Source organism: Salmo trutta, chromosome 26, assembly GCF_901001165.1.
Source record: "Salmo trutta chromosome 26, fSalTru1.1, whole genome shotgun sequence".
Classification (NCBI taxonomy): Eukaryota; Metazoa; Chordata; class Actinopteri; order Salmoniformes; family Salmonidae; genus Salmo; species Salmo trutta.
The window spans coordinates 29454286-29481687 of NC_042982.1; the positions used below are offsets into that span (position 1 = coordinate 29454286).

Sequence of the window (27402 nt, forward strand, 5' to 3'; positions counted from 1 at the left end):
TGTAGCATCAGCAATCCAGGGTTTATATACATAATTAGATCTGTTATATTTCATCAAATCTGACTAACCCTGCTATTAATTCTATCTGATGGTGTTTGCAACTTTAGGAAAAATACAAATAATGTTCCATTTGGAACACTGACAAGTAGAGAGCATATCAACTTCAAAACAAATTGTGGGGGGGCTTAGTCTTAGTGGTCCACTCAGGCTCACCCGTGCCTGCTCCCCTGCTGTAGCTACTGTATGTAAACAGGAAGCAGATGAGCGACACATGACAGTGTGGTTTCGTGAGGCGGTGCTTATGTAAAACATAGATCATGATTCATTCAATTTCAAAAATGGGATATCCAACCAGCGTAGGATGCTGCCTTGAAGTCGGAGGGCACATCCCCTTCATTATCAATACATCGTGCCAACAACATCAAAAGAACCTTTCCAGACTATGAAGTCTGGAGGATTTTGAGAGTTAGGTATTAGCCAGACTAGCTGTAGCTTGGGCAGTCTCATGGTTGTGTTGCTAGTGTAGAGGTGTCGATGTTGGCAGGAGACTGGGTAGGTGGTGGAACAGTTGAGGACTCTGTAGACTCTGTGTTGTCTTCTTCTGTGTTCCTCTGAGGGTCTGTGAGGTTAGGGTTAGGGTCAGGCTCTGTGAGGTCTGCTTCAAACCCTGGGTTAATCTGACCGTGAGAATGCCTCTTCTGGACCTCCTCAAAGATCTGGAGTACCTGGCAGAATATTACAGACATTATACAGACAGACACACAGAATATTACAGACACACATATAAGTGACACAGTCAGACACACAACCACATTTACATTTACATTTACATTTAAGTCATTTAGCAGACGCTCTTATCCAGAGCAACTTACAAATCGGTGCATTCACCTTATGATATCCAGTGGAACAACCACAATTTAGAATAGTAGAAAACAAGGTGAAATTTCGAAATTTGGTTGTGTATCAGCAGTTTTACTCTTGTTATGTCAGTCACTGACAGTCACTCAATTAACACATGTCAGCAAAAAAATGTAGATTGGTAAGTTAGTCTAGCCAACCATCTAAACTTGTGGTAATCATGTCCCCATTACAGACCGAGCACAAAGTGCACTTTCCCAGGGGCCCTGACCTCCAGAGAGCCCCCATTGATTTTGTTAGTCACTCTCACTCAGATTTCATATTAACATGGAGTAAGTCATGGCAAAATGTGTACAATTGCAGGAAAATAGCTGTAAAACTTCAAATTTGTCTCTTCGCCCCATGGCAAAATGTGTAGAATTGCAGAAAACGTGCTTTAAAACTGCAACATTTTCTCTTCACCCCATGGCAAAATGTGTAGAATTGCAGGAAATTAACTTTAAAACTTAAATGTTTTCTCTCCGCCGACAAGAAGGGGGGGCCCACTAAAATGTTTTGCACGCGAGGGTTTTGCGGGGGCCCCCAACCAAGAGCCGGCCCAGCATGCACGCCCATACACACAAACACACACACACACACGCACTCACACACCACAACAACCATTACATACAGGACATGAGGTGGTGTTACTGTCATGTCATGTTAACGGTCGGTGCTTCAGGTTGGTGTCAGTTTTAAGGTTCTTGTCATGTTAGCCTCCTTGTTTTTACCTGAGACTTGGGAATGAGGCCCACTCGGAAGAATCCAATATGGCCGCTGTCTATCTTGGTGCAGTCAACCACAGTGGAGGCGATGTTCTCTGGGGACGGGCCGTCACACAACACACCATCCACCTAGACAGATGAATGAACGGACAGACAGACAGACAGACAGACAGACAGACAGACAGACAGAGAGTGAGAAAATCACAATCTTTTTTTACATTTCCAAATGTAGTTTTGACTCAATTGAACTATGATATGTCTGTGTGTCTATTTCACCTTGTCTCCCAGCTTGGCATACACCTGGTTGTGGTGTGTGGTGTCTGCTTCTCCTGTGGGGTTGGCTGACGTCACAGCAATGGGACCCACCTACAGAACAGAACATAATATTCTCTGGCAACAATGGCAAGCATCCATTTAGATACTGTATAATGTATGTAGGGACTCCCGAGTGGCGCAGAGGTCTAAGCCACTGCATCTCAGTGCAAGAGGCGTCACTGCAGTCCCTGGTTCGTTTCCAGGCTGCATCACATCCGGCTGTGATTGGGAGTCCCATAAGGCAGCGCACAATTGGCCCAGCGTTGTCCGGGTTTGGCCGGGGTAGGCTGTCATTGTAAATAATAATTTGTTCTTAACTGACTTGCCCAGATAAAATAAAGGTTAAATAAAAAATACATTTAATGTAGTATCTATGTACTACAACCCTGGTCCCAGAAAGCTGTGGAGGCTTTTGTAATTAATCCGTGATCGTACCAGGTTAATGAGGTGTGCTGCTACAGCACAATCAGGGTCAGGGTTAGAGTTCAGGGGTTAGGGATAGAGGTCAGTGGTCATGGTTAGGGTTCGTACCAGGTTGATAAGATGAGTAGCCACAGCACAGTTTGGGTTCCTGATAGCAATGCTCTGAGGGGTTCCGATGTGTTTAGCTGATTCCCCCAGACCAAACATCTCCATCCATGGACCTGGTGAGGGAAGACAGGACATACTCATCATAATAACTAACATACACTACACAACACTACATACACAAAACACACACACACACACACACACACACACACACACACACACACACTGTTAATAACCCACCCCTGGCTATGACCATGCTGATAGAGGAGGGCCATGCTGCGCTCATGAAGTCCCAGAGCAGGGCAGACAGCAGGGATCTGACCGGTTCTAACTGGTTTATAGAGGACACCCATAGAGACATGGGCCGGTCCTGAGCCTGCTGCTTACACCTGCACAGGGAGAGACAAGTAGAATATGTTATTAACATGCTGCTTACACCTGCACAGGGAGAGACAAGTAGAATATGTTATTAACATGCTGCTTACACCTGCAGCACACAGGGAGAGACAAGTAGAATATGTTATTAACATGCTGCTTACACCTGCAGCACACAGGGAGAGACGAGTAGAATATGTTATTAACATGCTGCTTACACCTGCAGCACACAGGGAGAGACAAGTAGAATATGTTATTAACATGCTGCTTACACCTGCAGCACACAGGGAGAGACGAGTAGAATATGTTATTAACATGCTGCTTACACCTGCAGCACACAGGGAGAGACAAGTAGAATATGTTATTAACATGCTGCTTACACCTGCAGCACACAGGGAGAGACAAGTAGAATATGTTATTAACATGCTGCTTACACCTGCAGCACACAGGGAGAGACAAGTAGAATATGTTATTAACATGCTGCTTACACCTGCAGCACACAGGGAGAGACAAGTAGAATATGTTATTAACATGCTGCTTACACCTGCAGCACACAGGGAGAGACAAGTAGAATATGTTATTAACATGCTGCTTACACCTGCACAGGGAGAGACAAGTAGAATATGTTATTAACATGCTGCTTACACCTGCACAGGGAGAGACAAGTAGAATATGTTATTAACATGCTGCTTACACCTGCACAGGGAGAGACAAGTAGAATATGTTATTAACATGCTGCTTACACCTGCACAGGGAGAGACAAGTAGAATATGTTATTAACATGCTGCTTACACCTGCACAGGGAGAGACGAGTAGAATATGTTATTAACATGCTGCTTACACCTACACAGGGAGAGACAAGTAGAATATGTTATTAACATGCTGCTTACACCTGCAGCACACAGGGAGAGACAAGTAGAATATGTTATAAACATGCTGCTTACACCTGCACAGGGAAAGACAAGTAGAATATGTTATTAACATGCTGCTTACACCTGCACAGGGAGAGACAAGTAGAATATGTTATTAACATGCTGCTTACACCTGCAGCACACAGGGAGAGACAAGTAGAATATGTTATTAACATGCTGCTTACACCTGCAGCACACAGGGAGAGACAAGTAGAATATGTTATTAACATGCTGCTTACACCTGCACAGGGAGAGACAAGTAGAATATGTTATTAACATGCTGCTTACACCTGCACAGGGAGAGACAAGTAGAATATGTTATTAACATGCTGCTTACACCTGCACAGGGAGAGACAAGTAGAATATGTTATTAACATGCTGCTTACACCTGCACAGGGAGAGACAAGTAGAATATGTTATTAACATGCTGCTTACACCTGCACAGGGAGAGACAAGTAGAATATGTTATTAACATGCTGCTTACACCTGCACAGGGAGAGACAAGTAGAATATGTTATTAACATGCTGCTTACACCTGCACAGGGAGAGACAAGTAGAATATGTTATTAACCTGCTGCTTACACCTGCACAGGGAGAGACAAGTAGAATATGTTATTAACATGCTGCTTACACCTGCACAGGGAGAGACAAGTAGAATATGTTATTAACATGCTGCTTACACCTGCACAGGGAGAGACGAGTAGAATATGTTATTAACATGCTGCTTACACCTGCACAGGGAGAGACGAGTAGAATATGTTATTAACATGCTGCTTACACCTGCACAGGGAGAGACAAGTAGAATATGTTATTAACATGCTGCTTACACCTGCAGCACACAGGGAGAGACAAGTAGAATATGTTATTAACATGCTGCTTACACCTGCAGCACACAGGGAGAGACAAGTAGAATATGTTATTAACATGCTGCTTACACCTGCAGCACACAGGGAGAGACAAGTAGAATATGTTATAAACATGCTGCTTACACCTGCACAGGGAAAGACAAGTAGAATATGTTATTAACATGCTGCTTACACCTGCACAGGGAGAGACAAGTAGAATATGTTATTAACATGCTGCTTACACCTGCAGCACACAGGGAGAGACAAGTAGAATATGTTATTAACATGCTGCTTACACCTGCAGCACACAGGGAGAGACAAGTAGAATATGTTATTAACATGCTGCTTACACCTGCAGCACACAGGGAGAGACAAGTAGAATATGTTATTAACATGCTGCTTACACCTGCACAGGGAGAGACAAGTAGAATATGTTATTAACATGCTGCTTACACCTGCACAGGAAGAGACAAGTAGAATATGTTATTAACCTGCTGCTTACACCTGCACAGGGAGAGACAAGTAGAATATGTTATTAACATGCTGCTTACACCTGCACAGGGAGAGACAAGTAGAATATGTTATTAACATGCTGCTTACACCTGCACAGGGAGAGACAAGTAGAATATGTTATTAACATGCTGCTTACACCTGCACAGGGAGAGACAAGTAGAATATGTTATTAACATGCTGCTTACACCTGCACAGGGAGAGACAAGTAGAATATGTTATTAACCTGCTGCCTACACCTGCACAGGGAGAGACAAGTAGAATATGTTATTAACATGCTGCTTACACCTGCACAGGGAGAGACGAGTAGAATATGTTATTAACATGCTGCTTACACCTGCAGCACACAGGGAGAGACGAGTAGAATATGTTATTAACATGCTGCTTACACCTGCAGCACACAGGGAGAGACGAGTAGAATATGTTATTAACATGCTGCTTACACCTGCAGCACACAGGGAGAGACGAGTAGAATATGTTATTAACATGCTGCTTACACCTGCAGCACACAGGGAGAGACGAGTAGAATATGTTATTAACATGCTGCTTACACCTGCAGCACACAGGGAGAGACAAGTAGAATATGTTATAAACATGCTGCTTACACCTGCAGCACACAGGGAGAGACAAGTAGAATATGTTATTAACATGCTGCTTACACCTGCAGCACACAGGGAGAGACAAGTAGAATATGTTATTAACATGGTGCTTACACCTGCACAGGGAGAGACAAGTAGAATATGTTATTAACATGGTGCTTACACCTGCACAGGGAGAAACGAGTAGAATATGTTATTAACATGCTGCTTACACCTGCACAGGGAGAGACAAGTAGAATATGTTATTAACATGCTGCTTACACCTGCAGCACACAGGGAGAGACAAGTAGAATATGTTATTAACATGGTGCTTACACCTGCACAGGGAGAGACAAGTAGAATATGTTATTAACATGCTGCTTACACCTGCACAGGGAGAGACGAGTAGAATATGTTATTAACATGCTGCTTACAGTTACTGTAATCCGTTACATTACCAGCAAAATACTGTAATCAGATTACAGATACTTTTGAAAAACAAAATGATTACTTTGAGTATTACTTTTAAATTCAGAAAAGATTGCAGAAAAAAATCTTTGACACTTCTGTTTTATCAATGACATTCAAATCAGCATTGAAAAAAGGCGCAAGTTTAAGTTTGTTCCACCTGAGTGAGTCTGACCACAAGTCAGAGACCACTATGATGTCACACCAAATGGGTTTGATAGATCGCTGGAAAAGAGCATTAATAGGCTTTTGTAGGTTACAGTCCAAGCTATGTCTTCCAATGGTGCGGTCACCATCCAAAGACTATCCAACTTGAATAAACGCTTGGAGGTGAAGATGACAGCAGTGTTGTAGTCTACAGCGATACGGATATAACTTATTATTGATATCTACATAGTGCATTGATGTGAATCACACTGCTGCTCTCTCATTCAGCTATTTGCATTTTACGGATTGTGGTTGTTGTGGATGGCTATTCACAAATCTGAATGTATATTTGAACCCAATAATGGTTGAATTCAAGAAGGTCAAGCTGCCTATCAATCATTGTTTTTGAAACCAGTGGACAGCCAGTGAAAAATGCGCTCTTGCAACAGCTGCATAGTGCAGATCCCAGCCTATGGAATAAAAGTGGGGCTTTTATTGCTCAATCTAATTCATGCTGATTAAAAAAATCCATAGGCCTAATGGACACATGCTCAAACTCACACACTTTTTGTAGACTTAAATGGACAATCTGTTGTAAATTCTTTTGTGGACGGCCCAGTACCTAACTAGGGCCAAGCTTCCTGACATCCAAGACCTATATACTAGGCAGTGTCAGAGGAAAGCCGCCAAAAATTGTCAAAGACTCCAGTCACCCAAGTCATAGACTGTTCTTTCTGCTACCGCACAGCAAGCGGTACCAAAAGACTCCTTAACAATTTCTACCCCCAAGCCATAAGACTACTGAACAACTGATCAAATGGCCACCCGGACTATTTACATTGACCCCCCCTCCCCCTTTTGTTTTACACTGCTGCTACGTTTTTACACTGCTGCTGCTGTGTGTTTATTATCTATACATAGTCACTTTACAAATTACCTCAACTAACCTGTACCCCCGCACATTGACTCGGTACCGGTACCCCCTGTATATCTCGTTACTGTTATGTACATTTCCTGTGTTACTTTTTGTTTGATGGATTTTATTATTTTTACTTCAGTTTATTACGTAAATATTTATTAACTCTATTTCATGAACTGCATTGTTGGTTAAGGCCTTTTCCCAGCATGAAGCATGAGAGAATGCCAAGAGCGTGCAAAGCTGTCATCAAGGCAAAGAGTGGCTACTTTAAAGAATCTCAAATATAAAACATATTTTGATTGGTTTAACACTTTTTTGGTTACTCCATGATTCCAAATGTGTTATTTCATAGTAAAAATAAGCAAAAAGCCTGGAATGAGTAGGTGTGTCCAAACTTTTGACTTGTACTGTATATCCATTGATTCTTAAATAATATAACTTATAACTCTTGAGCTTAGCTCAACTGTCACACTCCATGAGAACCTAAAATATTAGCTTGTTTTTCTCCAATGTTTGTAAACATTGTAAACGTAAACAAACCCTGTGTAGCCTCATAACATGGTTAAACCAATCATTTTGATATGATGGATGGTCAGTCCTTGCATCCATAGCTGTCTATTAATCTGAGAGTGGTTCCATTTCTCCAGGCCCATCCCTCTGCTTTTTACCAAAACAGAGGCTGGGCGGCCATATTGTTATCGTTTCATCTGTGGATTTGTCCTTTAAACAGTTACATGTGATCAAGTTATCAAAGTGTCACCAACAAAAAGGTAAACAATAGGCCTATAGCAAATGCAGTATATACTGACTTGCCTAGTTAAATAAAAATGTGTTAAAAAAAATGTAATATGGTATCCATTTTTCACATGTAAATAACATTTTCAGTAGTGCTCAAAGCATGCCCTTCCAAGAGCACAGCATTTATTTTTCAAATCAATGAGCCCAAGTGCAAGTGCTAGTTAAGTGGTCGAGGTGGGGAGGAGGATTATTTAAGATACTGTTTGAAGAGGTAGGATTTCAGATGTTTTCGGAAGATGAGCGTTGGGGGAAGGACAGAGAAGAGCTTGGCCTGGGCTGAGCGGGAGCTGGGAGGGCCTACAGACCTGAGGTGGTAGAACGGAGTGCTCAGGTTAGAGTGTAGGGTTTCAGCATAGTGTGAAGGTAGGGAGGGGCATTTCCTCTTGCTGTTCCGTAGGTAAGCACCATGGTCTTGTAGGGGATGCAAGCTTCAACTGGAAGCCAGTGGAGTGTGCGGAGGAGCGGGGTGACATGAGAGAACTTGGGAAGGTTGAAAACCAGGCGGGCTGCAGTGTTCGGGATAAGTTGCAGGGGTTTGATGGCACAAGCGGGGAGCCCAGCCAACAGCGAGTTGCAGTAGACCAGACGGGAGAGGACAAGTGCCTGGATTAGGACCTGCGCCACTTCCTGTGTGAGGTAAGGTCGTACTCTAAGGATGTTGTAGAGCATGAACCTGCAGGAGCAGGTCAATGCGTTGATGTTTGCAGTGAACAACAGGGTGGTGTCCAGGGTCACGCCAAGGTTCTTTGCGCTATGGGAGGGCGACACTGTGGAGTTGTCAACCGTGATGGAGAGGTCTTTGAGCGGGCAGGACTTCCCAGGGAGGAAGAGCAGGTCCGCCTTGTCAAGGTTGAGCTTGAGGTGGTGGGCCGACATGCAAGTTGAGATATCTGCCAGGCACGCAGAGATGCGTGTTGCCACCTGGGTGTCAGAAGGGGGGGAAGGAGAAAAGTAGTTGAGGATCATCCACAACATGCTGCTTACACCTTCAGCACACAGGGAGAGACAAGGAGAATAGTTAGTTTAAATGCAGCATGATAGCCTGGTCCTTGATCTGTTTGAACTGTCTTGGTCGTGACAGAGGAGTTGGCGAGACAACTAAAATAGATCTGGGAACAGTCTACCACTATGAAGCATTGTGAGTACAACGTTTATTCATTTAATCTAATGAAATGATCTTTTACAATGTACGTATAATGACCTAGTATGCAGTGTAATTGAAACTCACTTGTAGGCCTTTTCCACAGCGTCCGGTCTGTTACAAGCTGCCACCAGCACATAGACCGTGTCAGTGGGCATCCCACATATACCTCCACTCTTCATGATCTCTGGAGACACAGAGGGATAGGGAGAGTTGGGTTGAGACACATCAATAACCCAACTAACTAAAGACCTAAAGAACTTGCAATAAAGTGATCCTGTCAGCCTCAACACACACACACACACACATGCACACACACAAATATGCACACACAGCCTGTTATTCATAGTGTTTTCATGAGAATGATGTACTAGACTAGACCAATGGTTGTCATGGTTCTGAAGAGCTACTGGGTGTGCAGATTTGCTGTTTCAGCCCAGCACTGAGACCCTGCATTCTGCTCACCAGGACTTTGAATCAGGTGTGTTAGTACTGGAATGAAGCAAAACCCTACACCCACAGTATTTCACCAGGAGTAGAGTTGGTGACCAGTTCTTTGTCTCAAATTGCACCCTATGCCCTATAACATAAAGCACTACTTTAAATAAGTGCACTAGATAGCGAAAAGGGTGCCTTTTGGGACTGAACCCAGGATAGGTACCCCCTTATGTTTCACCTGCTATCTGGTGGACGGCCGTGGCTTTGCGTGCGGGGACATGAAGACAGATGTCCTTCCCTCCTCCTCCCGTCCCACTCAGCCTGACTAACGCCCGTCCCAGGGGCAACTGGGGGGTCAGGAAGGTCAGGCTGAACAGACCAGACAGGAAACAGTAGAATGACATCAGGCCAAACACGATCGACACCCCGATGTCATACCCATAAGGCAGTGCTCCCATGGCGTCCAGGAGGAAGGAGATGATAATGAGGTGAAAGGTCGCGGCATAGACAACCCAGGCTACGCTCAGGAACAGCGCTCCTACCGTCACCAGACTGTTGAACAACAGGAAGCTGATGATGCCCACAGCCAGGTTGAATCCCTGTGTGTCCCCATAGAGCCCGCCGTACCGCGTCAGCCCCCAGATGGACCACATGACACCATACAGGACAAACGCCATGCTCTCAAGGGTCTTACCTACCGGAAATGTACACATTTGTATTTGTATTTATTATGGATCCCCATTAGCTGCTGCTTTCTTGGGGTCCAGGAAAATTAAGGCAGTTTATACAATTTTAAAACATTACAATACATTCACAGATTTCACAACACACTGTGTGCCCTCAGGCCCCTACTCCACCACAACCACATATCTACATCTACAGTACTAAATCCATGTGTGTGTACATGTAACCGATGTGAAATGGCTAGCTAGTTAGCGGGGTGCGCACTAATAGCGTTTCAATCTGTGAAGTCACTCGCTCTGAGACCTTGAAGTTGTTGTTCCCCTTGCTCTGCAGTCATTTAAAAAAAAAAGCAAGGGGCCTAAACAGCTACCCTGTGGAATTCCTGATTCTAACTGGATTATATTTGATAGGCTTCCATTAAAGAACACCCTCTGTGTTCTGTTAGACAAGTAACTCTTTATCCACATTATAGCAGGGGGTGTAAAGCCATAATACATTTTTCCAGCAGCAGACTATGATCAATAATGTCAAAAGCTACACTGAAGTCTAACAAGACAGCACCCACAACCATTTTATTATCAATTTCTCTCAGCCAATCATCAGTCATTTGTGTGAGTGCTGTGCTTGTTGAGTGTCCTTCCCTATAAGCGTGCTGAAATTCTGTTGTCAATTTGTTTACTGTAAAATAGCATTGCATCTGGTCAAACACAATTTTTCCAGAACTTTACTAAGGGTTGGTAACAGGCTGAGTGGTCGGCTATTTGAGCCAGTAAAGAGGGCTTTACTATTCTTGGGTAGCGGAATGACTTTAGCTTCCCTCCAGGCCTGAGGGCACACGCTCTCAAATAGGCTTAAATTGAAGATGTGGCAAATAGGAGTGGCAATATTGTCCGCTATTATCCTCAGTAATTTTCCATCTAGATTGTCAGACCCTGGTGGCTTGTCATTGTTGATAGACAACAATTTTTTCACCTCTTCCACATTGATTTTACAGAATTTAAAAGTACAATTCTTGTCTTTCATAATTTGATCCGATATACTTGGATGTGTAGTGTCAGCGTTTGTTGCTGACATATCATCCCTAAGTTTGCTTATCTTGCCAATGAAAAAGTCATTAAAGTAGTTTGCAATATCAGTGGGCGTTGTGATGAATGAGCTATCTGATTCAATAAATGAAGAAGGCGAGCTGGCTTTTTCCCCCAAAATGTAATTTAAGGTGCCCCAAAGCTTTTTACTATCATTCTTTATATAATGTATCTTGGTTTCATAGTGTAGTTTCTTTTTCTTTTGTTTAGTCACATTAGTTCTTAATTTGCAGTACGTTTGCCAATCAGTTGGGCTGCCAGACTTAATTGCCATTCCTTTTGCCTCATCCCGCTCAACCACACAATTTTTCAATTCCTCATCAATCCAAGGGGATTTAACAGTTTTTACAGTCATTTTCTTAATGGGTGTGTGCTTATTAGTAACTGGAATAAGTAGTTTAAAAAATGTGCCAAGTGCAGCGTCTGGTTGCTCCTCATTACACACCACAGACCAGCAAATATTCTTTACATCATCAACATATGAATCACTACAAAACTTCTTGTATGACCTCTTATACACTATATTATGTCCAGCCTTTGGAACTTTGGTTTTCCTAGATATGGCTACTATATTGTGATCACTACATCCTATGGATTTGGATACGGCTTTAAACCAAATATCTGCAGCCTTAGTAAAAATGTGATCAATACATGTTGATTTAATTCCTGTGCTGTTTGTAACTACCCTGGTAGGTTGACTGACAACCTGATCCAGGTTGCAGGCACTGGTTACAGTTTGAAGTTTTTTCCTGAGTGGGCAGCTTGATGATTGCCAGTCAATATTTAAATCACCCAGAAAATCTACTTCTCTGTTGATATCACATACATTATCAAGCATTTCACACATGTTATCCAGATACTGACTGTTAGCACTGGGTGGTCTATAGCAGCTTCCCACAAGAATGGGCTTTAGGTGAGGCAGATGAACCTGTAGCCATATTACTTCAACAGTATTTAACATGAGATCCTCTCTAATCTTTACAGGAATGTAGTTCTGAATATAGACCGCAACACTGCCTCCGTTGGTATTTCTGTCTTTTTGGTAGATGTTATAACCATGTATTGCTATCACTGTATCATCAAAGGTATTATCTAAGTGAGTTTCAGAGATAGTCAGAATATGAATGTCATCTGTTACAAACACGTTATTGACTTCATGGACCTTGTTTCTTAGGCTATATACGTTAATATGGGATTGTTTTTAATGCTTTACTGGGAAGCTTATCAGAGGTAGACTTACTCATGTTATTTACATTGGAGCTGATAGTGCAGGATGAGCTGCATAAAGTGGTCTTCCTACTATTGCACACCGCCTCAGTGCTAACAGTGTAACTCTGGTTTATAGGCTCATGATTACTGCTGACAATAGCTGTAGGATAAACAGATGTACTCGGTGCAATTAGGGGTACATAAATTAAATTACTTACATTGTGTTTGCCAATGCCCCTAAGATCATGTACATTTGATGCAACATTGTGACAACTCATTGTCACAATGGTAGAGATTAACTGAGCTGGTCTTACACATTAAATGTTGGATATACAATAATTACAAATTGTAACACGTAAAAAATGCATTCTACGACCTCATCTTCGCTTTCACAAACACCTGAAAAGCTAGTTTGTATAGAGTGCATTTTTACTAATTCCTAAATACAACATTAGAATTGCAAATGGTATGTGTTAATCTTGTGTGAAACCTTAAGGTCTTACCACGGGAGAAGGCCACGGAGCCAACCAGCAGCTGGAGGACGCCGCCTGCCACCACAGCCCAGGGCAGGACCAGCACGCCCAGCGGGGCCCGGTCCCCCATGGACGCCGTGATGGAGAAGACAGCGAGGACAGAGCAGGCGTGACCTAACACCTCTGCGTCAGCATACCTGGAGTAGCCCAGGTAGGGAGCTTGACTGTGTCTGTCGTGGGGGCGGAGAGTCAGGCCGCTGACACGCGTCACCAGGGCCTTGAACACGCCCTCCCCCGTAGGAATTCTTTTGGCCGAGACGTTGTTGTAGGAGGTGACCAGTAACATCACGGCTGACACAACAAAGATGGCCACCTGGACGCCCTGCGCCCCAGACTGGAAGGAGAGGGAGGGCTGAGCTGCGAGGGCGATAGTATACGCCACGTAGAACAGCTGGTAGAGACCCTCAGCTAGACTCTTCTGACAGCTGAACAGAGCCAGGATGAAGAATAGAACAGCGAAGACGACGGGAAAGGGGATGGGGGAGGAGGGGTGGATGGAGAAGGCTGTGAGGAGAGCGCTATAGCCCTCAGCAAAGCGCAGGATGGAGGTGAAGCCGTAGAAGGTGGCGGTCAGGGAGTCCATGGATCTGTAGGAGAGGACACACACAACTAGCTGGAATACAGCAGCCGTCCAAAGCCAGGGGACGTGACCCGGGGCGAGCTGAGGAACCACAGCCAGTAGGGGGCAGGCTATTACACTAGCAGACAGCAGATTCATCACCAGGCCTACAGGCACCACGTCGTTACAGTCCTCTGGAGCTCTGACCCCTGACCCCTGACACCCTGCCCTTCTTCTCAGCCCCGTACCGGGAGCCTCCACCCTTCCCTGGGTGATAAAGGAGAGCAGGCGGCCACAGCCGAAGTAAGCCCCCACCAGGGTGACCAGCAGGTAGCAGGCGGCCATGGCAGACTGGCCGAACCCCGGGGAGGAGAGGCCGGCGATCTGGTGCCCACAAGCCAGGCTGATAGACAGGGAGATGATTAACAGGACCACCTACAATACAACAATACAACTTTATTTTCCATACGTTACATCAAACAATGTAAAATGTGTCTTCTATTCAATCCTCAACCCCATTCAAATTGATAGACAGCTAGCTAGCTAGCTAGCTAGCTATATAGATAGAAAGATACAGATGTAGGATCCTAATTTAATCACTCTGTAGTTGCTGCGAATTTTCCTGCACAACAGGATTCACCTAACTTCACTGAAAACCTGGTATAACCAAGTGATGATGCAGGTTCTCAATCGCTTTGGCTCAATTCTCGAATGACAATTATTTTTTTCAAAACAATAAGTTCAAATCTCTGAACAATTAGTTTCTTGCTCACACCAGATTTTAATTTCTCATTCATTTAACCTGTCTGGGCTAGGGGGCAGTATTTTCACGTCCGGATGAAAAATGTACCCAATTTAAACAGGTTACTACTCTGGCCCAGAAACTAGAATATGCATAGTATATTAGATTTGGATAGAAAACACTCTGAAGTTTCTAAAACTGTTTGAATGGTGTCTGTGAGTATAACAGAACTCATATGGCAGGCAAAAACCTGAGAAAATTCCAAGCAGGAAGTGCAAAGTCTGAGAATTGTAGTTCTTCTTTTGATTCTCTATCGAAGCTACAGTGTCTGTGGGGGACGTTGCACTTCCTAAGGCTTCCATTGGCTGTCTAAAGCCTTCAGAAAGTGGTTTGAGCATTTTCCTGTCACTGGGCAGATAATAGGAGCTCAGTTACTGAGTGGTCTGCCTGGCAACAAAGGGATTGGATATGCTCGGTCCCACGAGCACGCCCCTCCTTCTTTTTCTTCTTGAATGAATATGCTATTGTCCGGTTGGAATATTATCACAATTTTACGTTAAAAATACCATAAAGATTGATTTTAAACAGCGTTTGACATGCTTCTAAGTACGGTAATGGAACATTTTGACTTTTCGTCTCTCGTTCCGCGCTCGCGCGTTATGCCTTTGGATAAGTGATCTGTACGCACGAACAAAACAGAGGTATTTGTACATAAATATGGATTATTTCGGAAAAAAACAAAATTTCTTGTGGAAGTAGCAGTCCTGGGAGTGCATTCTGACGAAGATCAGCAAAGGTAAGAGAATATTTCTAATACTAATTCGGAGTTTAGGTTGCCCTGAACTTGGCGGGTGTCTGAATAGCTCGCCGTGATGGCTGAGCTATGTACTCAGAATATTGAAAAATGTGCTTTCTCCGTAAAGCTATTTTAAAATCTGACACAGCAGTTGCATCCAGGAGTAGTCTATCTATAATTCTTAAAATAATTGTTATATATTTTGTCAACATTTATGATGAGTATTTTTGTAAATTGATGTGCACATTCACCGGACGTTTTGGTGGGAATACATTTTCCGAACATCACGCGCCAATGTAAAATGCTGTTTTTGGATATAAATAGGAACTTTATCGAACAAAACATACATGTATTGTGTAACATGATGTCCTAGGAGTGTCATCTGATGAAGATCGTCAAAGGTTAGTGCTTCATTTAGCTGTGTTTTGGGTTTTATTGACACATGTCCTTGCTTGGAAAATGGCTGTGTGATTATTTTTGTCTATGTACTCTCCTAACATAATCTAATGTTTTGCTTTCGCTGTAAAGCCTTTTTGAAATCGGACAATGTGGTTAGATTAACGAGACGTTTATCTTTAAAATGGTGTAAAATAGTTGTATGTTTGAGAAAGTTGAATTGTGACATTTTGTTGTTTTTGAATTTTCCGCCCTGATATTTCACTGGCTGCGTCCCGCAGGTGGGACGCTAGCATCCCACCTAGCCCATAAAAGTTAAGCAAATTGCACGTGTTTGGCACGTGTGCAAAAGAGTAAGTACAATTGTCTACAATTTGCACAATAACTACATGCACTTGGCTGATCAAAACTGATGAGTTGATTCTCAGTGAAATTGTCATAATCTTCACAACTTCTAAACATTATTTCATCGTGTGAGCCATCACATGCAAAATGATCCATTAAATTATCAAAATCTGTCGGACATACATGTATATTCCATAAATTTACATTAACATTTTAGTCATTTAGCAGACGCTCTTATCCAGAGCGACTTACAGTAGTGAATGCATACATTTCATTTCATGCATTTTTTAAAATATATATATATTTGTACTGGCCCCCCGTGGGAATCGAACCCACAACCCTGGCGTTGCACACACCATGCTGGCGTTGCAAACACCATGCTCTACCAACTGAGCCACAGGGAAGGCCATAAATATCTATGACATGGAATGTTTGTGATGTCTGCTAAATTGTCAAATGACCTGCCTGGTGACATAGTAATGCAATAGGAATCACAATCGTACCAATCAAGTTTGGAAGCATATATATGGAGCTTGCCCACAGCACAATCACTACCATTTTTGAACATGGAGGAACATCACAAACCTGAACAGCAGTTACATGCTGGTGGAAGAGAAATAAGAAGATGTGTAAGAATGTGTGGTGGTGGTGTTAGGGGAAGACTTAATAGAGGAAGAGGTAGAACGCAAAGAATAAGAGTCCCTGATGAAATCAAAGCCTCAACTGTGGACCATGTCATAAACCACGGTCTTACAATGGAAGAGGCTGGTCGGAGAGTACAGCCTAATTTAAACAGTTTCACAGTGTCATAAACCATGGTCTGACAATGGAAGAGGCTGGTCGGAGAGTACAGCCTAATGTAAACAGGTCCACAGTGTCATCAATTGTGCAAACATTCCGTAGGGAAAACAGGTATGTACTCGTTCTTTACTTTTGTTAGAGCATTTCATTCACAACAATACAGCAACTATTGTAAAGGTAAATGCAAGTCTGAAAATCACAATGTACCGTAAGATATGTATGAGGAATATACAGTAATACAGCACAATTTGAATACAATATACTATCTGCAACATGATCTCTTTGTGAATTCTACACGTCATATATACGTATATAGGACTGCACAACGACCTCATGCTGTTGGCAGAGCAGCCGTATTCAGTCATCAGCAAGAACAAGAAATTTGCAACATGGTCATAGTCAACAATTCCATCAGGCTAAGAAATCTAAAGTGCAATCATAAATTAAAACAATATCTTCGCAAATATCAATTCTGTCAGCATTTCCACTATAGACAGAGTTTTGGAAAAAAGTCAGATGACTGAAACAACTCTACAAGGTGCCATTTGAGAGGAATAGTGACAGAGTGAAGGAGCTGCGGTACCAGTATGTCCAGGTAGGAGCTGCGGTACCAGTATGTCCAGGTAGGAGCTGCATTACCAGTATGTCCAGGTAGGACCTGCGGTACCAGTATGTCCAGGTAGGACCTGCGGTACCAGTATGTCCAGGTAGGACCTGCGGTACCAGTATGTCCAGGTAGGAGCTGTGGTACCAGTATGTCCAGGTAGGACCTGCGGTACCAGTATGTCCAGGTAGGCGCTGTGGTACCAGTATGTCCAGGTAGGACCTGCGGTACCAGTATGTCCAGGTAGGCGCTGCGGTACCAGTATATCCATGTAAACCATTGGTGTGCACATGGTATATTGTACAGAATTTTACTGTACTTCAATGATGGCTGTATATACTTCTGGAAGTTGTAGATACCCATAAGAACAGAAAACATTTCTACTTTACTAAACTGTCTGATTCTAGAATAGGTTACGTAAAACTAACTTTATATTTTGTTTCTGTGTTACTATATAGAGCATAATGGAGCTGGAAGGGCATGAAATGACCCACATTCTTGTTTTTATGGACGAGGCTGGGTTCAATCTGGCTAAAGGCAGGAGACATGGCCGCAAACTCATTGGACACCGAGCCACAATTGGCACACCAGGCCAACGTGGGGGCAATATTACAATGTGTGCTGCCATTTCTGAGAATGGTGTGAGCACACATATTCCACACATTGGGCCCTATAACACCCAACTCCTCCTTGCCTTCCTAAATACACTTTGCAGAGACCTAATGCCAGAACACGAAAGAGGTTTCGTTAGACTAGATTTGCCAAATTATGTAATTGTGTGGAATAATGTCAGCTTCCACCGAACCAACATTGTTAGGGAATGGTTTGCTGCGCATGAAAGGATAACAATGGAGTTCCTTCCACCATCCTCCCTATTCCTGAATCCGATAGAAGAGGTTTTTTCAGCATGTAGGTGGAAAGTATATGACTATCAGGCACAAGATCAGATGTATCTGATTGATGCCATGAATGATGCTTCTGAGGACATCACAGGCGATCACTGCAGGGGATGGTTGCGCCATCAGGGAGATGCATTCCCCCGGTGCATCGGAAGGGAAAGCATCAGATGTGATGTTGACGAAAATCTCTGGCCAGACCAACAAGAGCGACAGGATGTCCACCAAGAAGATGGGAAATTGTAGTGTTACGTACTGTGAGGAGGTACAATTTATTGTTTTTTTACAGAACTACCGCAGGTTTTTTCATTGTTGCAGGGTTTTTTTTGGGGGGGGTGTCATTTTGTGGCAAATTTTCTGTTCACTATATATGACTTTACATGTAAGAAATATGTAAAAATGGACATGCAAATGTGTACTGTTTTCATACAAATGTGTATATCCTTTTTCTGTGTACTACAGTATTGACTGTTCCCAGTAAACTTTTCCCTACTGTTGAAATCGATATCTAAAAAGCTCAGTGTGAGACAATAGCATTCAGCTAGATGAAACTGACTGTCTGGTATAGTACAGTAAGCAGTCAGTGTCAACAAAAAAGTTTAACAAAACTGAAATTTGTATATAACAAATGCTTCCAGGATTGACTGCCATGGTGAAAAAACATCGAAACATTTTGACCAGTACGGCTCACACAATGACCAAACTTTTCATTTTGGTGGCATTGGACAATTTACTGACACAATAACTAGGTTTTGAAGCATGAGTTAAATGTTTTGGGTGAGTTACTACATTTTCCAGACACGCAATAGAGTTGTGATGTCCCATAAAACAGTTGTGACAATTGCACTTACAGTTCAGAGAATGTTAAGACTATTTTTTTTAAATTAGCCAAAGCGATTGAGAAAAACAAACAATATTGCACTTTTCATGCAGCCTAATGTTGCCCAGCTAATAGCCTAACCACCGATAAAGGAACACTACATCGGCGGAACAGTGTGAATGGACTAAATGTTAAAATCCTGTTGCTGCAATATTATTTCCCTGCAACAAAACTGGTCAAATTAAGAGTGTACATCTGTAGATAGATATGATAGATACTGTAGATAATTACACACACCTCTCTCTGGAGGACAGATACTGTAGCCAGTATGAGGAAGGCCAGGGTGAAGGCTGCTAAGCCAGGGACCAAAGAGGACCTCAGCTCTGTAGTCCCCACCAACCCCTCCCCAACGAGCAGGTAGACCAGTCCAGACCCACACCACAGGGCTGACACGGTCAGACACACACTGGAGAACAACTGGGACTGGGATAGGCTGCGACGCACCCCTAGTGGGAGGGAGGCAGGGAGGGAAAAACATTTGTTTATCTCTGGCTGATATCACGTTCAAATACAATGAAATCATGAACGCATGCCATAGTCCACGTTAGCATAGTTAATGGTGCTCCGCCATTTCCTGGATGCTAAAATTCTAATTGTTCGCCTAATATTTGTTTATATGTCAAAACAAGAAACGTATAGTGTAGAGAATCATTGTACCATCTAAACCGCTGGGAAATATGTTCAATATATTGCATTTAAAGCTGTTTGAAACTGGTGAACAAAACAGAAAGAAAAAGACGCAACAACGAAACTTAAGAAATGGAAGCATAGAAATAGTGCACATAGAAAGGGTAACAGAGTATGGTTAGGATTTATATGAGTAATAAACAGTAGGTAGGCTACCAGAGTATGCCAAAAGGGAAGCGATGATGAGCAGCAGCACCCCGAGTGCAGTATGGGGGATGAAGTCTTTGTCAGGAGAGCTGCCATAGTTATTCACCAACAGCAGCAGAGAACCTGTAGGAGAAACCAACAGAAAAAGCACAAGGTAAAAGCACAGCAGGCTTTAGACCAGACCAACTCAGAAAAAAGGCCAATTGTTTGACAAGAACCCATGAACACAGCTCCAAGTTTCTGTACCGCAACTTGACTGACGTACCTGACCACATTCACTCAAATCCACAATGGGGGAGCAAACATGTTGCCTCATGATTGGTCAACGTGCACACAATTAGTAGCCTATGGTCGAGTTCCTGTCCGACTACATGCGCAGGCATTGTATTGCATTCAAACTTCGGTTGGCTAGGCTACCTAGGCCTTTTCAATCCAAAATTATTGACAGGAATAATTAAATCAACTAAAAGTGATGACATACAGTCCCAGTCAAAAAGTTTCTTTGACTATTTTCTACATTGTAGAATAATAGTGAAGACATCAAAACTATGAAATGGAATCATGTAGTAACAAAAAAAAGTGTTAAACAACTCAAAATATATTTTATATTTGAGATTCTTCAAAGTAGCCACCTTTGCCTTCATGACAGCTTGCACACTCTTGCATTCTCTCAACCAGCTTCTTGAGGAGTGATTTTCCAACAGTCTTGAATGAGTTCCCACATATGCTGAGCACTTGTTGGCTGCTTTCCTTCACTCTGCAGTCCAACTCAACCCAAACCATCTTAATTGGGTTAAGGTTGGGTGATAATGGAGGCCAGGTCATCTGATGCAGCACTCCATCACTCTCCTTCTTGGTCAAATAGCCCTTACACAGCCTGGAGGTGTGTTGGGTCATTGTCCTGTTGAAAAATAAATGATAGTCCCACTAAGCGCAAACCAGATGGAATGGCGTATCGCTGCAGAATGCTGTGGTAGCCATGCTGGTTAAGTGTACCTTGAATTCTAAATGAATGACTGACAGTGTCACCAGCAAAGCACCCCCACACCATCACACCTCTTCCTCCATGATTCACAGTGGGAACCACACACGCAGAGATCATCCGTTCACCTACTCTGCATCTCACAAAGACACGGTGGTTGGAACCAGAAATCTTACATTTGGACTCATCAGACCAAATGACAGATTTCCACCCGTCTAATGTCCTTTGCTCGTGTTTCTTGGCCCAAGCAAGTCTCTTCTTCTTATTGGTGCCCTTTAGTAGTGGTTTCTTTGCAGCAATTCGACCACGAAGGCCTGATTCATTCAGTCTCCTCTTAACAGTTGATGTTGAGATGTGTCTGTTACTAGAACTCTGTGAAGCTTTTATTTGGGCTGCAATTTCTGAGGCTGGTAACTCAAATTAACTTACGCTCTGCAGCAAAGGTAACTCTGGGTCTTCCTTTCCTGTGGTGGTCCTCATGAGAGCCAGTTTCATCATAGCACTTGATGGTTTTTGTGACTGCACTTCAAGAAACTTTCAAAGTTCTTGAAACGTTCCGCATTGACTGAGCTTCATGTCTTAAAGTAATGATGGACTGTTGTTTCTCTTTGCTTATTTGAGCTATTCTTGCCATAATATGGACTTGGTATTTTACCAAATATGGCTATCTTCTGTATACCAACCCTACCTTGTCACAACACAACTAATTGGCTCAAACGCATTAAGAAGGAAAGAAATTCCACAAATTAACTTTTAACAAGGTACACCTGTTAATTGAAATGCATTCCAGGTGACAACCTCATGAAGCTGCTTGAGAGAATGCCAAGCATGTGCAAATCTGTTATCAAGGCAAAGGGTGGCTACTTTGAAGAATCTCAAATCTCAAATACATTTTGATTTGTTTAACACTTTTTTGGTTACTACATGATTCCATGTGTGTTATTTCATAGTTTTGATGTCTTCACTATTATTCTACAATTCAGAAAATATTAAGAATAAAGAAAAACCCTGGAATGAGTAGGTGTGTCCAAACGTTTGACTGGTACTGTAGGTTAAACTGTGTTAATGCACCTGTAATCTTTTAATTACAGATTTATATAGGCCTATGATGCAGCCCTGTTAGTTCTATTGTCTAATCGCAGTTGTCTCTTTATCTGTGTAATGTTAACCCCTGTTAGTCTTGTTTTAAAATGTTATAAATATGAACAAGTACATCAAGTACTTCAGACAAAGTTTTCACTCTCCCTAGGGCCAGGAGTTTTTCCAGGAGTTTTTTATTACTATGTGACCTGGTTAGAAAAACTCTGGTCCTATAATTTCCAAAATAAACCCTTTTACAACTGATTACTCACTATGTCATACCCTACACAGGGATTGTCACACAACACAATGCCACAGATGTCTCAAGTTTTGAGGGAGCCTGCAATTGGCATGCTGACTGCAGGAATTTCCACCAGAGCTGTTACCAGAGAATGTAATGTTAATTTCTCTACCATAAGCTGCCTCCAACCTTGTTTTAGATAATTTGGCAGTATGTCCAACAAGCCTCACAACCGCAGACCACGTGTAACCACACCACTCCAGGACCTCCACATCCGGCTTCTTTACCAGCGGGATCATCTGTAACCAGCCACCCGGCAGCTGATGAAACTGGGGTTTGCACAACCAAAGAATTTCAGAAAGTGTGTATGGCGTTGTGTGGGCGAGCGGTTTGCTGATGTCAATGTTGTGAACGGAGTGCCCCATGGTGGTGGTGGGGTTATGGTATGGGCAGGCATAAGCTACGGACAACGAACACAATTGCATTTTATCGATGGCAATTTTTATGCACAGAGATACCGTAACGAGATCCTGAGGCCCATTGTCGTGCCATTCATCCGCTGCCATCACATCCTCACCTCACACCACTCAGGCTCTCGAGTGGCGCAGCGGTCTAAGGCACTGCATCTCAGTGCTAGAGGAATCACTACAGACACCCTGGTTCGAATCCAGGCTGTATCATAACCGGCCGTGATTGGGAGTCCCATAGGGAGGCGCACAATTGGCCCAGTGTTGTCCGGGTTTGGCCGGTGTAGGCACTGTACAATGACATTGTACACGATTCTGTGCTTTCATTGTAAATAAGAATTTGTTCTTAACTGACTTGCCTAGTTAAAAGAAATAATGTTTCAGGTTCTCACTGTTGTAAGAACCTGTACACAATTCCTGGAAGCTGAAAATTAACTAGATCTTCCATGGCCTGCAGACTCACCAGACATTTTGCCCATTGAGCATGTTTGGGATGCTTTGCATTGACATCTACAACAGCGTGCTCCAGTTCCCGACAATATCCAGCAACTTGGCACAGACATTGAAGAGGAGTGAGACAACATTCCACAAGCCACAATTGACAGCCTCATCAACTCAACAGTATGCAAAGGAGATGTGTCGCGCTGCATGAGGCAAATGGTGGTCACACCAAATAAATAATGACTGGTTTTCTGATCCGCTCTACCTTTTTCTTAAGGTATCTGTGACCAAAAGATACATACACTATATATATATACATATCAAAAAAATAAAGGGAACACTTAAACAACACATCCTAGATCTGAATGAAAGAAATAATCTTATTAAATACTTTTTTCTTTACATAGTTGAATGTGCTGACAACAAAATAACACAAAAATAATCAATGGAAATCCAACTTATCAACCCATGGAGGTCTGGATTTGGAGTCACACTCAAAATTAAAGTGGAAAACCACACCACAGGCTGATTCAACTTTGATGTAATGTCATTAAAACAAGTCAAAATGAGGCTCAGTAGTGTGTGTGGCCTCCACGTGCCTGTATGACCTCCCTACAACGCCTGGGCATGCTCCTGATGAGGTGGCGGATGGTCTCCTGAGGGATCTCCTCCCAAACCTGGACTAAAGCATCCGCCAACTCCTGGACAGTCTGTGGTGAAACGTGGCGTTGGTGGATGGAGCGAGACATGATGTCCCAGATGTGCTCAATTGGATTCAGGTCTGGGGAACGGGCGGGCCAGTCCATAGCATCAATGCCTTCCTCTTGTAGGAACTGCTGACACACTCCAGCCACATGAGGTCTAGCATTGTCTTGCATTAGGAGGAACCCAGGGCCAACCGCACCAGCATATGGTCTCACAAGGGGTCTGAGGATCTCATCTCGGTACCTAATGGCAGTCAGGCTACCTCTGGCGAGCACATGGAGGGCTGTGCGGCCCCCCAAAGAAATGCCACCCCACACCATGACTGACCCACCGCCAAACCGGTCATGCTGGAGGATGTTGCAGGCAGTAGAACGTTCTCCACGGCGTCTCCAGACTCTGTCACGTCTGTCACGTGCTCAGTGTGAACCTGCTTTCATCTGTGAAGAGCACAGGGCGCCAGTGGCGAATTTGACAATCTTGGTGTTCTCTGGCAAATGCCAAACGTCCTGCACGGTGTTGGGCTGTAAGCACTACCCCCACCTGTGGACGTCGGGCCCTCATACCACCCTCATGGAGTCTGTTTCTGACCGTTTGAGCAGACACATGCACATTTGTGGCCTGCTGGAGGTCATTTTGCAGGGCTCTGGCAGTGCTTCTCCTGCTCCTCCTTGCACAAAGGCGGAGGTAGCGGTCCTGCTGCTGGGTTGTTGCCCTCCTACGGCCTCCTCCACTTCTCCTGATGTACTGGCCTGTCTCCTGGTAGCGCCTCCATGCTCTGGACACTACGTTGACAGACACAGCAAACCTTCTTGCCACAGCTCGCATTGATGTGCCATCCTGGATGAGCTGCACTACCTGAGCCACTTATGTGGGTTGTAGACTCTGTCTCATGCTACCACTAGAGTGAAAGCCAGCATTCAAAAGTGACCAAAACATCAGCCAGGAAGCATAGGAACTGAGAAGTGGTCTGTGGTCCCCACCTGCAGAACCACTCCTTTATTGGGGGTGTCTTGCTAATTGCCTATAATTTCCACCTGTTGTCTATTCCATTTGCACAACAGCATGTGAAATTTATTGTCAATCAGTGTTGCTTCCTAAGTGGACAGTTTGATTTCACAGAAGTGTGATTGACTTGGAGTTACATTGTGTTGTTAAAGTGTTCCCTTTATTTTTTTGAGCAGTGTATATAAAACTATGTGAACACCCTTTCAAATTAGTGGATGCGGCTATTTCAGCCACACATATTGCTGACAGGTGTCTAAAATTGAGCACACAGCCATGCAATCTCCATAGACAAACATTGGCAGTAGAATGGCCTTACTGAAGAGCTCAGTGACTTTCAACGTGGCGCCGTCATAGGATGCCACCTTCCCAACAAGTCAGTTTATAAAATGTCTGCCCTGCTAGAACTGCCCCGGTCAACTGTAAGCGCTGTTATTGTGAAGTGGAAACGTCTAGGAGCAACAACAACTCAGCCGTAAAGTGTTAGGCCACACAAGCTCACAGAACGGGACAGCCAAGTGCTGAAGCGCGTAGTGCATAAAAATTGTCTGTCCTCGGTTGCAACACTCACTACTGAATTCCAAACTGCCTCTGGAAGCAATGTCAGCACAATAATTGTTAGTCGGGAGCTTCATGAAATGGGTTTCCATGGCCGAGCAGCCACACACAAGCATAAGATCACCATGCGCAATGCCAAGCGTCGGCTGTAGTGGTATAAAGCTTGTCGCCATTGAACTCTGGAACAGTGGAAACACGTTTTACGGAGTGATGAATCACGCTACACCATCTAGCAGGCCGACGGACTAATCTGGGTTTGGCAAATGCCAGGAAAACACCACCCGTCTGAATGCATAGTGCCAACTGTAAAGTTTGGTGGATGAGGTATATAGGTCTGGGGCTGTTTTTCATGGTTCAGGTTAGGCTCCTTAGTTCCAGTGAAGGGAAATCTTAACGCTACAGCATACAATGACATTCTACACGATTCCAAACCTCTCTGCTAATAACAGCTAGTTTTCAGGTTAGGCTACATTTCCCTCCCATTAGGCTCTTCTTCTCTGGTGGATTGATCACACTGTGGTTAATGCACCACTTTGTTGCCCTTCCACTCCCCACTCAACATTTTTGCATGAGAATATTTTTTTTAATCCCTTTAATGGAAAACTATTACAGTAAGGTACTTAATTGTTGCCCAGAGATTATTTGATATTAAGATAAGTTATTTTTTTACAGCTACATTAGGCCTTTAAAATTCAGGAAATTAATTTTAAATGCTAAAAATCCAATCTAGTGGGATGAGCTGACTATGCCTCTGATTTATTTCAGAGAAACCTGGGCGTGGTTTGCACTCCAGTGTAGCAGGTAAGGAGAGTATAGCCCCAAGTCCTATGTTAGTCTACTGGAATTGTTTTCTGATCAGTTATTGTTTTTTAAATCACCTGCCTAATGCGGCATCCCCCAGAGCAGGCTCAACTTGCCCGACTGCCAGAAATGCCATAAATTGTCCATCACTTACTTAACAATGCGGATTAACCAGAAAGCTCAGTTTTATGTTTACTGGAATTCTTTAGTTGTGTTGTTTTCAGTAATAAAAAAATCACCGGGGGCAACTTTAGAGCAAGCTCAACTTTCCAAATGCCCAGTTTACTTGCCCCAGGCAATAGGACAACTCTTAAAGGTTCAGTGGTTTTACCTGCTTACCACCAGAAGAAAAAAAGATCGCCCACTCTGGGACCTGTTGTGCCACATCTGTTCATGTCTCTCATTAAGCCATTTTGAGAAAACCAAATAAAATAATAAGCGAATTAATTAATCATCTACATTCATGTATACTATAATACATATACTATCAACGATGTCTGATGAAAACCTCGTATTTCCAAAACAGAAACTTTTTAGGAAATTGTTTTTTCTCCATATTTTCCCATTAACAAACATGTCATTTTTTTACTTCAAGAAACTATTTTGAATAAATGTTCTTGGTCCTAGAGTCATGAAATGTGCAGAGTACATTGAGTTGAGTTACTTCTTCATAAATGTACAAACATTTGAATTGCAAAAATGTAGTTCATCAGACAGCGACTATATAAACCTTCACAAAAAAATGTGTGATCACAATATGAGACATATTAGGATAATCCAAATAAAACGAAAAATAACAACAAATAAAAGTTCCCACTCCTTTTCTTATCGAATATGATTCGATTATCGATCAATGAACTATTATGAAGTAGTCAATAGTCGGTTATCCATGCTAGGTATTGTTTTATGATAAAAGTCTCAAAGCTCAATAAACTCAATAATGTATCGCAATACAGGACTACTTCTTTAGATGGTTTAAGGCTATATAAAAAGTATTGGAAATAGAAATGATCAGTTAGAATTCAGAATCATCTAGACTTACCGCCGGAGATCCCGAGGATGCCCACGGAGAAATGCAGCGACTCCAGCTCAGCCATGACCGGAGCATCTGATGCACACGCCACGGAGCGCTGAGGTTATAAACACATTTCCGGTTTTCTTAC

At 43.0% G+C, this 27402-nt stretch overlaps 1 protein-coding gene across 1 annotated transcript; it reads right to left on the reverse strand.

Moving 5' to 3' along the window:
- Window positions 1-330: 330 nt before the first annotated feature.
- On the reverse strand, window positions 331-27402 carry LOC115163615 (uncharacterized). The gene is made up of 11 exons (XM_029715641.1): window positions 27282-27402; window positions 19972-20085; window positions 19366-19574; window positions 13080-14103; window positions 9837-10292; window positions 9248-9347; window positions 2709-2857; window positions 2469-2581; window positions 1899-1988; window positions 1629-1751; window positions 331-725 (listed from the first exon to the last, which is right to left on the reverse strand). Exons 1-11 carry the CDS (start codon window positions 27334-27336, stop codon window positions 504-506), a joined length of 2655 nt encoding a protein of 884 aa, XP_029571501.1. The 5' UTR covers window positions 27337-27402; the 3' UTR covers window positions 331-503.